We start from the raw sequence: 12,708 nt of genomic DNA, 5'->3' as shown, positions 1-12,708 counted from the left end.
TTTTGGGGATTGAGAATCCCGAGAGGAATTAGCTGGGAAATCTCCTCGAGGAGCTGTTCCATATGGAACAGGCTCTGTCGGGATTGGAACACAAATGATGTGGGAGGCCCCACCCCGGGAAGGGATGGGAGCAGGGTGGCTCTGGGTGGAGGATTTGCAGCTGGAGGATGAAATGAAGCTGAGTTAATTTCCTGAGTGAGTGGTAATGACAGAGGAACCAGCAGGTGCTGGGGAAACCAGGCAAAAACCACTTTTCCTCAAGAATTTGGGACTTGAGAGTGGCTTGGGAGGCATTTCTCTCCCAAAACTCACCCTGTGGGGCTTTATTTTTAGGTGGATGGTGTGGAGGGAGAACAGATGTTCTGGAGGGCTTATTTTTAAAACAAAATCACTCCTCAAGCTACAGAATTAGCTCAGAAAAGTCACTCCTTGCCCTGAAAGATGCTCGAATGGAAAACTTCCTGGCATCTCCATTCCCAGCGTGGGTGTGATAAAGGTGCCACCACAGCTCTGGCTCTGGGAAAGCCACGTCAGTGGAAACTCGGGGTGCTCGGGGGTCTCAGGCACTTGATCTCTGTCCTGGGCCGTGCAGGCTGCACCCCAGAACAACTGGAGCAGCTCAGAAATCCCAGGGTCCCCCAAAGGAGGAGTGGGGAGTCCAAGGACAGGGCTGGGCTCTGGGTGTGTCTGTGCTGCCCAAACCAAAGGGTGTAAATTGATCTTGCAGAATGCTCTGGGAGGGATTTTGGTGAAATCACAGGCATCCCAGCTCCGTGCTGGGACACAGGGAATGCTCCAGGCACGGCCTCTGCAGAGAACCCTCCTGTCCCTGGTCCCCCTCCAGCCCCTCTTGGAGCTGGCGCAGATTTCTGTGCCTCCCCCTCTGCTCTAATCCAGGATTTTCCTGCTCCCAGCCCCTGGCTGTGCTGGGGGGCTCAGCCCAGGGTCCCTGACCCCCAGCCCTGTGCCACGGCCCCGTCCCTGGGGTGCTGCTGGCCCTGCTGGGCGGTGCCACAGCACCGGACCCTGCCCCGGAGGAGGCCTGGCAAGGGTGGAAGAGTCTCCGTGCCAAGGGATACCCGGGGCAGGTCCTGCTCCCCATGCCCCTTGATCCAGGGTCTGCTCTGATCCTTGGGATCCTCTGGAACCACTTGGGGACCTGGTACCACCTTCCCTCAGAGGGGGCACCCTCAGAGCACCCAGACCCAGGGGAGCAGCGAGGGCAGCTCCCACCGGCCATGCTGCTGCCCTTTGTCTCTGAGCTCCCCGCAGCCCCTCGTCCCCATGGACGCTTGTCCCAGTGGCACCTTATCCTCGTGGTCTCTTTGTCCCCTGACAACAGGGCCTCTTGCCCCGTGACCACCGTGCCCGTGTCCCTCTGTCCTGTAGTCCCTCTGTCCCCATGTCCCCTTGTCCATCCGCTTTGGCCGCCCGGGCTCCTGCCCACACCCAACATGGCCGCCGTGCCGCCGCCGCGCTGGCCCCTGCCGGCCGCCGTACCCGCGCTTCCTCTCCAAGATGGCGGCGCCCAGCGGGAGGAGCGGCTGCTGCGCGTGGGCCTTGCTGGTGCCCGCGGCCCTGCTGTGCCTGGCGGCCCGGGCGGCCGCGGGACCGGGAACGGCCCCGGGAGAGGCCCCCAGCACGGCCGAATTCGACGTGCGGCCCGGCGGGGGAGTTCACTCCTTCTCCCGGAGCCTGGTGAGCGCCCCGGAGGGAGGGAGCGGGAGCGGAGAGGGTACGCGCCCCTCGCTGATTGGCTGCGCGACACGTCACTCATATCGCCTGCTGTGTGGATTGGCTGGGCATGAGGGAGGGCGGGGCGTGCGGGGGGGGGGGTCCCCAGGGAGCGAGGGGTCCCAAAGGGGGCGGCAAAGGCAGGGGGACCCCAGGGGTCTGCAGGGGAAAGGGGGGTACCAAATGGGGACCCCCCCCAGGAGAAAGGGGGGTACCCCAAGGGCAGGGAGAGGGGAAGGGGGTCTCAGAGAAAGAGGGGTATTCATGGGAGGGGGCTCAGCAAGGGAAAGGCCCCAGTGCAGAAGGGGCTGGGGGTCCCTGGGCACCCCAGAACAGGAGTCCTCACCCCAGCACTGCGGGCAGGAGGAAATGGCGGTGCCAGGGGAGGTTTAGGCTGGATACTGGAAACATTCCTCATGGAAAGGGAGGTGGGCCCTGGCACAGTAGCACTGGCAGAGTCCTCGTCCCTGGAGGGATTTAAGGCCGAGTGGCACTTGGGGACAAGCTCAGCGTGGCCTTGGCAGTGCTGGGCACTGTTGGGCTTGGTGGTCTGGGGGGGCTTTTCCCAGCTCAGCAATTCCTGAAAAGCTGGCGCTAAACGAGGCTGCTGCTGTTCCTCTCTCTGGCAGGGGGATTACAGCTGCTCCTTCACCTACTCGGCCCAGGGCGGCACCAACGAGGTGAGCTGGACACCTCCTGCTGCAATCGGCTCCTTTTTCTCACCCTGAGAGGAAAAGAGGCTGGGAACTGTTTGTGTGGGAGCACAGTCCTAACTGCAGGGAGCAGGAGGGGCCAGCAGGGAGGGCTGGGATGGTGGTGCTGGGTGATTCTGGAGCTGCTGCTCCTCTGGAGGGCAGGGCTGGGTGATTGTGGAGCTGCTGCAGGGCAGGCTTGGGTGATTGTGGAGCTGTTGGAGGGCAGGGTTGGGTGATTGTGGAGCTGCTGCAGGGCAGGCTTGGCCGGGCAGGCTCTCCCCACGCTGACCCCGGCTCTCCCCCCCGCAGCAGTGGCAGATGACGGTCGGAGTGAGCGAGGACAGCGGGCTCTTCTCCTGCTCCATCTGGAGGTGTGTCCTGAGCACGGTGGGGCAGGGACCAGGACCCTGCAGGGATCTACACCTGGTCAGGGAGGGTTTTCCTCCACCAGGGATGCTCTGGGGGCTTTTGGTGCAGCTGTTGGTTTATAAATTCTCTGTTCCCCTCTCCCCTGCTCTGCACACAGCTACAAGAGATCCAGAGGTGGCTGTGGGGGCAGGGAGGGAGCCAGGAATCCTTCTCTCCTCTGCTCCTCCTCCTCTGCACCTCTGTGCCGATGACAAAGGCTCTGCTTTCTTCTTTCAGGCCCCAAGGGAAGTCTTATCTCTTCTTTACCCAGTTTAAAGCTGAAGTGAAAGGAGCCAAGATAGAGCATGCCATGGCTTATGTAAGTCCCAGCTGATCCCGGGGAAGCACGAGTGTGGGAGGCTGCTATAAAACACGAATTAGACATGGAAAACATTGATTAGACATCTGTGCCATAGAAAGTGCTCCATCACGTCCCTAATGAGAGGCTGGTGGCAGGCAGAGGGGGGCTGCAGGTGGGCAGCCTGCTCCATTGTGTTCCTGCCCTCGGTCACTGCATTTGCTGGGAGGGGGCTCCAAAGGCACCAGGGCACAACGGGAGTCTTGGATTGCCTCAACAAATTGCGTGTGACAAAGCAAACGAAACCTCTGCTGGCGTTTTTGTCTGGCTCATTCTTCCATTTCCCAGTTTCCAGGGGTGAGGTTTTCACTCGCCCCAAGGACACGAGTCCGTGGTTTAATAGGAAATAGAAAACCAGACAGAGACTTTCCTTCAGAGTTCCTTTGTGCACTTAATTCTTTCACTGCACGTAAATCTCAAAGCCCTTCATTTTCAGTTGGTTTGAATTCTGTGACCTGCTGGATTGCCTCAGCCTCTCACCCTTCCTTCCTTCCTGTTTCAGTCTCAGGCTGCCACGGGTGCCCTGAACGACATCCCCCTAAAACAGGAGGAGTTTGGGGTCACTGAAACCACAGGTGTGTGCCTGAGGGGCTGTGAGGGAGGGGCTGGGCTGGGGGACACGCCAGGCACCAGTTTATCCCAATTCCTGGTGGCAGTGCCCTGGAGCTGGGGTGCAGTGCTCTCAATGCACCGCTGGCAGCTGGATTTTGTGGGTTAAACCCCTGGGTAAGGAGGGATGTGCAGGAGTGGGAAGAGCAGTGCCCAGCACCCTGGGAGGGCTCACTGGGGCTGTTTGGTTCCTGCTTCCCCATCTGCTGACCCTGGGCTGTGCTCTCTCTCTCTCTGCAGTGTCTCACAGGGAAGGCAAGTTCCGTTTCGAGCTGTCCAAGCTGATGATTGTGGCAAAACCCTCCCGTGATGAGCTGTGAGCCCAGGCCAGCCCTGGGCAGGGGCCGTGGCCACACCAGCACGGCAGGGAAGGCATTTCCTGCTTACCTGCAGGGTTTTTCTTCTGGTTGGCCAAACCTTTTATGTTTTCCATACTACAGTGTGCTGGGGACCGACACGAGTGGGGGCTTGGAGGGCTGGGGACAGATTTGTTCTGCCTTGTGTCAGAGTAACAGCCCAGGAGGCTCCTGATCCTCCTGTGCCCCTTCCTGCGTGGCTGAGCAGGGCAGAGCTCAGCAAAGGGGCTCCTTATCTGCCTGCCTGGGAAGAGCAGTGCCGGGAGATAAGGGGCTGGACTAAAGCAGGGCTTGCTAAAGGGAGGTTTTAACTCTGTAGTCTCTGGAGGGGAGGTGGGATTGCAGCGTGACAGGAGGAAATAATTAATTCAGGGGGAGGGAGGGGGGGATTGGCCAAAGCTCTGACTCCATGGTGAGTGTGGGGCTGGGCTGGGGGAAGGCAGAGCAGCTTCTTCTGACACAATCAGGAATCAATCCAGGCAACACTTCCACGTGTCAGCACAACCACGGGACTCTTTTGTACCTACAGAAAAGCGACCTTTTTCTTATCCAGAGTAATAACAGGGAATGTGCAATTCCTTTCCTGTGTAAATACAGCACCAATAAAGAAATAAAGCATCGTGCTCTGGCCTGAAGCTGCTCTGTTCTGTCTCTCCTCCCCTCTCCAGCTGTGTGGAGCTTTGTTGCTGCTTGGCCAGGAGGAGCTGAGGTGTCTCACAGGAATTTGGGGGCTGCACAGGGTTTGGGGGCTTTTCCAGCTGACACAGACACACACCTTGGGAACAGCAAAGAATTTCTGGCTGGGCATCCCTCAGCCCCATCCCACCACACCTGCCCGGGATTCCCAGCTCTGGTTCCTGCCCTCCTGAGGGCTCCTGCTGTTCTCCACACCCCCTTGTGAATGGGCTTTGCCCCCAGCCAAGCTGTGTCACACAATTATCGGTGACAGCTGCAGCCAGGCCTGTGAAATGACAGAGACAGAGCCTTTGTGTCTTTTCTTTCATCTTCTGAGGCTGAGAGTTATCAGTGCCAGGGGTGGGAAGGGAGCAGGAGCCCGTGCCTGGAGACATCCAGGGAGCAGGAGGCACCAGAAGGTCACAGAGATAAGGCCAGTGGAGATTGTGTGGTGTCTTGGGGGCTAAAAGGGCAATTTCCAGTGCCCAGAGCCGAGCTCGGTGTGCTGGGAGTGACCTGCCCAGGGTGTGTGCTCCGGGCTGTGCCTGCAGAGCCCCCCCTGCAGCCAGGGCTCTGCTGCTGGGCCCCTCCTGGCCCTCAGGGGATCTGGGGGTGCGGAGGAGCCCATGTGGGGTCAGCTGGGGCTGGGATCTCACCAAATCATGGAACGGTTGGGGTTTGGAGAGACCTTAAAGCTCATCCTTGCCGTGGGCAGGGACACCTCCCACTGTCCCAGGGTGCTCCAAGCCCTGTCCAGCCTGGCCCTGGGCACTGCCAGGCACGGGGCACCCTGTGCCAGGGCCTCCCCGCCTCACAGGGAGGAACTCCTTCCCAGTATCCCATCCAACCGTGCCCTCTGGCAGGGGAAGCCGTTCTCTTTGTCCATGCAAACCCAGGAGCTGCTGGGCCACTGAGCAGGGACAGCACAAGCAGCAGCAGTGCCAGGGGACAGAGAACACAACCCGCAGGTCACAGAGAGCCACCAGCAGCTGGGGGCAAAGCCAGCTGTCCCCAGGGCTCATCCTGTCACCGGTGCTAGAACACCCTCACGGAGCTCCCAGGCCACACAGTGAGTTTATTTCAATAACTCATCAGGGCTACAGAGTTTGCTAAAAACGAACATCACTCAGTCACGGGTGTGGAAAAGGGATGAAAGTCCAGGGGGGCTTTGGATGACCACCAAGGACAGCGTTGGAGCTGCCAGGTGGCACCACCACTGCAGGCTGGTGGGCAGGTGGGTGCTGGGTGGTTCCAGGGATGGAGCAGCTCCCTCCCAGCCCTCCCCCAGGTGAGGAGGGATCCTCCTGGCCTCAGGGATTTGTCTCTGAGGACACCTAAGCCCAGGCAGAGGCACCTTCCTGCCTGAGGCAGCCAGCACAAGTCTGGACCATGATTTGCTCCCACCACGTTGTGGGGCTGCTGGAAGAAACCACGGCGTTCCACAGCCCTCCAGTTATGGGGTCTCAGAACAGATCCCCCCAACACCATCCCACCTGCTCAGAGACACCTCAGAGGTGCTTCACACCGCGAGTCTTTGGTTCAGTTTCCCCTCAGAGGGAACAGAGTTCAAGGCAAAGAGTCCAAACCCTTGGACTCTGAGCTAAAGGCACTTGGTGGGCAAAGGAAATCCAACTGTACAGCAGGGGCCCAAAATCCCAGGATGGCCGAGAGGGCTCAGCCCAGCGCAGGGAGGGGTTTGCAGACCCTGGGCAGGGGGGACACAAAGTCAAGAGGTTCAATCTCTTGGAGAAACGAGGAGAACACAAGTGAGCACTGCAGAGGAGGAGGAGGAGGAGGAGGAGGGGACGGCGAGCCCGGCGAAGGCCAAAGCAGACATCGCATCTTCGGCCTCGCGGGAGGCAGAGTCTGGCTGCCAGGAGCAGCCCAGCTCAGATGCTCTCCTCCTCCAGCATCTTGTTGACCCCCTCGCAGATCCTCTGCAGGTGGGTGCGGTAGGGCTCGGCCGGGCCGTACAGCGCCGACAGGAACTCGTAGTCCGCAAAGTGGTTGAAGACGTGGTTGATGCGCGAGTGCGACTTGGCCGTCAGGTGCCCGTTGACCGCCTGGTGCAGCAGGTCCCGGCACTCGGTCAGCACGCTGGACATGACCCTGCGGTCGAAGGTGAAGTCTATCTGGTGGAAGCTGACGGCCGTCATGGCCAAGGTGTGAACCTTCTTGCGGAAGCGCTCCATGACCAGCAGCTCCTCGGGGCTGAACTGCCCGTTGCGGTAGAGGACGCCCAGCTTCATCACGATCTTGATGAGGTTCTTGATGATCTTCTGGGCCTCCTTGCGGTTGCGGGTGTACTCCTTGGTGGCCCGGTACAGCTCATCCAGGATCTCGCTGCTGGTGTCGTCGATGAAGGCGTTGGCGATGGTCTTGGTGGCCATTTTGCTCAGGAGCTTCTTCTGGGCCTGCAGGGCCAAGTTCTTGGTGCTGAAGGTGTCCATCTCTGCAGGGGAAGAGGCACACACGGGTCAGTCCCTGCTCTGCACCCATCCCCATCTCACCAGGGCTGGTGGAGTGTCCCAGTCCACGGCAGGGGTGGAGCTGGATGAGCTTTAAGGTCCCTTCCCACCCAGACCACTCCATGACTCTGTGATTCCTGACCTCCCCACACAGATTTCTGGCAGGAGAAAGAGCATCTCCAGCCAATGGCAACACTGAGGGAGCTCCTGGGTGCCAGGGCAGGTGAGAGCTGAGCTCACCCCCCAGATTTGGTTGGTGGGATCAGTTCCAGGCTGTTCCCACCTCCCTTTTCCCAAACTCTGTGGAGAGGCTGCAGCGAGCAAGGTGTCCCTACCTGAGCAGCGACCCTCCATCCCGCTGTCCCTCCTGTGACCGACGCCTCCCTCCTCCTGGTGCAGGAAGGACTCTTGCCCCATCGTTTGAGCATTTTTCCTTCCTTCAAACCTGACTCATTTCCTGCAGGGTGAGCTGGGGACAGCCCAGGTGGCAGCTGAGTCAGCCCCTTTGCCATGTGCCACATCCACCCCGCTCTGGCCGGGGTGGCACAGCCGGTTTGCAGCACCCAGCAATGGCTGGGAGCCCTCTTCCCTGGCACTGCTCACCCTGGAACACCCACACGAGCTGGGACTTGTTGTGCTGCTGCCCCAGCCTCCTCCAGAGGTGAATAATTCACCCAGACAGGAGCCTCACCTACAGCCCTGCTCCCACATCCCGGCGGGACCAAATCCATCACCTGGGGCAGAGCACGGCTTTAAACTCTGCTGAGAACGATTAAAACCAACCCTGGAGATGCATCTTGGCCTGGGAAACCGCAGAGCTACAAATCACAGGGAGGGGAGAACAGCAGGAAAACAACCAGGATGGATGGGCAGAGCTGGGAGCCGCTTCTGCAGGAGCCTGCACATGGCAGGGACAGCCTGGCAGAGCAGGAGGGGAGGGGATCAGCCTATAAATACATCCCCGGGGAGGGGAGAGGAGATATTTCAGCTGAAGGATGCTGCTGGTGTGAGGATGGATGGGGATAAATTGCTCATGGATAGGCAGCAGGTTTAGATTTGATGTTAAGAAGGAATTGGTCCCTGAGAGGGAGCTGAGGCCCTGGCACAGGGTGCCCAGAGCAGCTGGGGCTGTCCCTGGATCCCTGGAAGTGTCCAAGGCCAGGCTGGAGCAGCCTGGGGTAGTGGAAGGTGCCCTGCCCATGGCAGGGCTGGGATGAGATGAGATTTTGGTCTTTTTCCAACCCAAACCATTCCACAGCTCTGGGCTTCTGTCACAGAACCAAGTCTGTCCCCACCACAGGCAGCTCTGTCATTCCCCCCTGGCCCTCTGGGGATCCCCAGTGCTGCTCCCAGCACTCTGGAGCACACAGCAGCCCCTCAGGAGCAAACCCCAGCTCCTCAGGGATCCCCAGCCAGTCATGCCAGGACGATGGAGCTGGGCCCTGGCTCCCTCAGCATCTCCCAAAGCCGAGGGCAGCCAAGGCTCCGTGGGGATGAGAATTCCAGGAGCAGCGACAGAAACATCGCCTGCAGGGTTATTTACAGCCCTCAGGAAAAACACGGAGGTCTGGGAGCATTTCCTACGGTGGGAAAACATTGATTTCTGTCAGCCTGAGCCTCAAGCTGAGGCTCTCACACTTAATAAGACAAAAATGACAAGGCAGAGCGTGGTGACAGCAGCTCCTGGGTCAGGCTGATGGAATTGCAATGGCTGCACCCAGGAGGGAGGGACGGGCAGGGTGGGCAGAGGCAGCTGCAGCTCCTGTGCCCTGGCTGCGAGGGCACTCACTCACTTCACCCGTGCCAGGCAGCCTGTCCGGAAGGAGCAGGGCTGTGCTGGGCTGTTGACAGCCTGGAGTTTCCCTCCCCAGGCTTGTGGGGTGCCCTGGGAACGGTGCCTGGATAAATAGGAATTCCCACACCCACAGGAATTCCCACACCCGAGCTCTGCCCTGGGTGACCACAGACATAAAGCCAAGTGCAAACTCCACCTCCAGAGCACATGAAAAATAGGAAGTGCCAAGTCCTGCGAGCTGCCCACGGCTCCCAAATGCCAGCTGCAATAATGGATCAAGCCTCTGCTCCCTGCAGCAAATAACACCCAGCTGCTCACAGCCCTCCCCTGCTGCAGAGGAGCATTGCTCCAGGGGGGAAACTGAGGCACGAAGCATTATGGGGGGGTCTAGGGACCCCAAAAGTGGCATAGGCAGGTATGGGGATCCCAAAAATGCAACCAGCTCCCTCTCCAGTGCCCAGGGATGGCTTCATAGGCGGCTTCCTGCAAACGCCAAGGAAAGGCAGGCTCACCTCCCGCTGCACCGGGCGCTTCCCTGGCGCCCTCCGCAGCACACTGGGCCAGCCCGAGCTGCTGACTCGGCAGCAGCGGCAGATTTCACCGGAACGAGCCGTGTTCCTGCCGGGAAGGGCCCCAGGACCCCATTGTTCACGAGGGGCTGCTATCAGAGCGCGGAAGAGTCGAGCCGTGCCCCGAGCAGCCAACTGGAGCCTGAAATAACCCACTTCACTTCCTTCCTGTCGCTGAAGCTTCCAGACCGGCTCAGGGCTTGGGCTCCCCCCCACCCCCTTCTTCTTTTTAATGAAAACACCCTAAAAAACAGCTTCTTCTTCTTCCTTCCTAAGCGGAGCAGCCCCGTGCCGCTGTCACCCAGTTCCTCCCTGCTCCGGAAGAGGGTGGCAGGGCTGCGGTCCCAACGGTGGCTTTTTGCAGCCCTTTCTTGGAGGGTTTCCACCCATTTTGGAGGTTTCTGGGGGAGTCTTGCAGCCCTGAGCGGTGGTGTGAGGGCTGGGGTGAGCGCACAGAGCGTGGCCCTGCCACAGGACAGACGTGGTCCTTTGGGGACAGACACGTGCCGTGCCCATCTCCGGTTTGGCGCTCACCCCGCTGGGCTTGCACCTCACCCAACACCTGGCTGTGACCTGATTGCCCGAAAAAACCTCTCCCACACCACTGAGGGCACAAGCATCAATCATCAATCCTCATCAGACAGCTCCTGTCTGAGGGGGGAAGACAAGACCCTGTCACCCTGTGGTCACCCGGCACCCCAGCAGAGCTGCCAAGTGACAACCCAGCAGTGATAGCATCCCAATTATCACTTTAACCTGCTCCCAAGATCCCTCTCCCTGCCTGTCCCTTCCACCTGGCTCCCACCAGCAGCTCCTTGGACTTGGTCCCCGAGCCCCCCCAGTTCCCTTGGCAGCAGGTGAATATTTCATGCAGGAAAGGAAAAGCACTTAATTAATTCATGGAGCAGCGCAGAGGGGGAGGCTCCACAAAGCTCCAGCTCCGAGCAGAGGCACCTCTGCCTCCTCTTCCTCCTCCTCTTCCTCCTCCACCTTCCCACCGCGGCCATAGTAACCTGGATTGTCTGGCTACAAGTTTGCTCCAACATGGAAACAGCGTTTCCCAACAGGATAAACATTGAATTGTGGCCATCTCCCTGGATTTCCCTCCCACTGCCTTGGGAAACACCCCTGCTCTGCCCCCCAGCATTCCCAGCCCCCCAGGTCCGTGGCTAAACGCCAAGTGGGTGGATGGCATCCTGCTGCTCTGCTCTCCATCCCCCGGCATCGCTTTCCCCGTGCTCCAAACCCTATTAATTAATTAAACCCTCCTGGATTACAGGAGCCAGGTCGGAGCGCTGGGCAGTAACCTGAGAGCCCCAGCAGTGCCTCCAGCCTGTCCCCATGATCCATGAACCCACATCCAGCCCAGCAGTGTCCCCATCCTGTCCCCATGATCCATGAACCCACATCCAGCCCCAGCAGTGTCCCCATCCTGTCCCCCACCCTCTGTGCTCCCCGCAGCTCCCGGGCCCCCGTTACCAGCGCCGGGAGAGCCGAGGAAGAGGAGCGGGAGGAAGGAGGGAGGACGCGTGCGGGCCCTCGCAGGTTGCCATGGGTGCAAAGAGCAGCCGGGGACGCTGCCCGGGCGCGTGTGTGCCCAGCGGGGTGAGGCCGGGAGGAAGGCACTGAGCAAACACCTCGCCCCGGGAAAAGCTCCTTTCTTGGCACGGCCGGGTGAATCCGCGGCTGGAACGGGCACCGGGAACGCTGCGGGCACCGCCGCACCCGGTGCTTCCCCCTCGCCCTGCTCGCTCCCGGTGCCAGCACCGCTGCCAAGCGCTTGGTGTGCCCCCATCACCATCCCCTCCACCTCTGGCACCGAGCTGAGCTCCTCCGTCCCAAAATCTCCTTCCTCGCTGGGGCTGCAGATGCAGCCATGGGAAGGAGACGGTTTTGGTTCTGCCTGGGAATGCTGATCCGCCCTGGCAGCTCCGACGTGCCTGTGCAAGGAGCTGAGCCGCCCGTCCGAGGGGGCTCCGGCCGTGCCAACCCCGGGCATGGGTGGGGAATGGGGCCCTGGATCCACAGGGAGGGGGCTCACCCCCGCACAGCGCAGGCGGGATCCTGGGGGCTGATCTGAGGGTCTGCTCTGGCACCAAGGAATTCCCCCTGGGATCGCTGTGCCCCGCGGGGGAGGCAGCTGCCAAACTGGAGAGGAGGAGGAGGAGGAGGAGGAGGAACGGAGGTTATTTTAAGGAGAGAAGTAGGAGGAAGAGGAGGAGGAAGGGGGGTTATTTTATGGAGGGGAGGAGGAAGACGAGGAAGAAAGAGGGATTTTATGGAGAAAAGGCAGAGGAAGAGGAGGAGGAAGGGGGGTATTTTACAGAGAGGAGGAAGGGGGGGGTTATTTTGGAGCATCTGTCTCGCCTTCCATTTCCTCCTTTTCTTTCTCCAGCTGCCATCAAGCTGCTCTCTCTGGCAGCAACTTCCTTTCTCCTTCACTCGGAGCAGACGGAGACTCATGGGGAAGTAGAAAACAGAGGCTGGGAGAGGGGAAACTGAGGCCAAACCACCATCCGTCCGTCTGTCCGGCTGCGGAAGGGGCCAGGGCACATCACATGCTTCCTGCCCCGCGATCAGGAGGACAAAGTCGCTCTGGGAGGCAGGAAAACTCCACGGGACAATTGGGATCCAATGCTGGGCCTGGGGTCAGTAAAGAACGGCCCGAACCCTTCCGTGCCCCAGGGAAGATCGGGCAGAGTCGGGAGTTTTACACCCAGCTCTGCCCCCGGGGCGATCCGGCCTCTCCCAAGGGATTCGTCTTTCCAGGAATCGAGGAATTTCATCCTCTGGAGCGCAGGGACAGGCGACGCTCGAAGCCAAGGGCTGCCATGGGGCACGCGGCCCGGCCCCGGCACGTGGGGCCGTGACAGCCCCACGGGGGTGGCTCCGGTGCCTCCTCCCGGCTCCCGTTACCCAGCGCCCACCGGACCCGGCGCCCTTTCCAGCCCCATCGTGTTTCCCTTGATTCCGGGGGGAAATCGCCCCTGCCCCATGTTTTACCCACCGGGAAAGCCGCGGCACCGCCGGGGGGGCCGCGG

The 12,708-nt window shown here is 60.4% G+C and overlaps 2 protein-coding genes across 2 annotated transcripts; one reads left to right on the top strand and one right to left on the bottom strand.

The window, feature by feature from the left end:
- The first annotated feature begins 1,518 nt into the window (after positions 1–1,518).
- MYDGF (myeloid derived growth factor) lies at positions 1,519–4,795 on the top strand. The gene is made up of 6 exons (XM_005429457.2): positions 1,519–1,698; positions 2,364–2,414; positions 2,739–2,800; positions 3,075–3,156; positions 3,698–3,770; positions 4,045–4,795. The coding sequence occupies exons 1-6, from the start codon at positions 1,519–1,521 to the stop codon at positions 4,122–4,124; spliced, it is 528 nt and encodes a 175-aa protein (XP_005429514.1). The 3' UTR covers positions 4,125–4,795.
- A 1,095-nt stretch (positions 4,796–5,890) lies between these two features.
- TNFAIP8L1 (TNF alpha induced protein 8 like 1) lies at positions 5,891–11,280 on the bottom strand. The gene is made up of 2 exons (XM_005429456.2): positions 11,147–11,280; positions 5,891–7,287 (listed from the first exon to the last, which is right to left on the bottom strand). Exon 2 carries the CDS (start codon positions 7,283–7,285, stop codon positions 6,725–6,727), a length of 561 nt encoding a protein of 186 aa, XP_005429513.1. The 5' UTR covers positions 7,286–7,287; positions 11,147–11,280; the 3' UTR covers positions 5,891–6,724.
- Positions 11,281–12,708: the final 1,428 nt, after the last annotated feature.

This window comes from Geospiza fortis, unplaced genomic scaffold, assembly GCF_000277835.1.
Source record: "Geospiza fortis unplaced genomic scaffold, GeoFor_1.0 scaffold299, whole genome shotgun sequence".
Lineage (NCBI taxonomy): Eukaryota > Metazoa > Chordata > Aves > Passeriformes > Thraupidae > Geospiza > Geospiza fortis.
Note: the sequence above shows the minus strand (reverse complement) of the source record. Positions and strands in the feature narration are given on the sequence as shown.

What these genes read in the sequence shown, in the direction of transcription:
- TNFAIP8L1 (XM_005429456.2), bottom strand. Translation starts at nt 7,285, where the DNA reads ATGGACACCTTCAGCACCAAGAACTTGGCCCTGCAGGCCCAGAAGAAG.
- MYDGF (XM_005429457.2), top strand. Translation starts at nt 1,519, where the DNA reads ATGGCGGCGCCCAGCGGGAGGAGCGGCTGCTGCGCGTGGGCCTTGCTG. An exon ending in TAGAGCATGCCATGGCTTAT is followed by an intron (nt 3,157 to 3,697) that starts GTAAGTCCCAGC and finishes TTCCTGTTTCAG; the next exon opens with TCTCAGGCTGCCACGGGTGC. An exon ending in TGGGGTCACTGAAACCACAG is followed by an intron (nt 3,771 to 4,044) that starts GTGTGTGCCTGA and finishes CTCTCTCTGCAG; the next exon opens with TGTCTCACAGGGAAGGCAAG.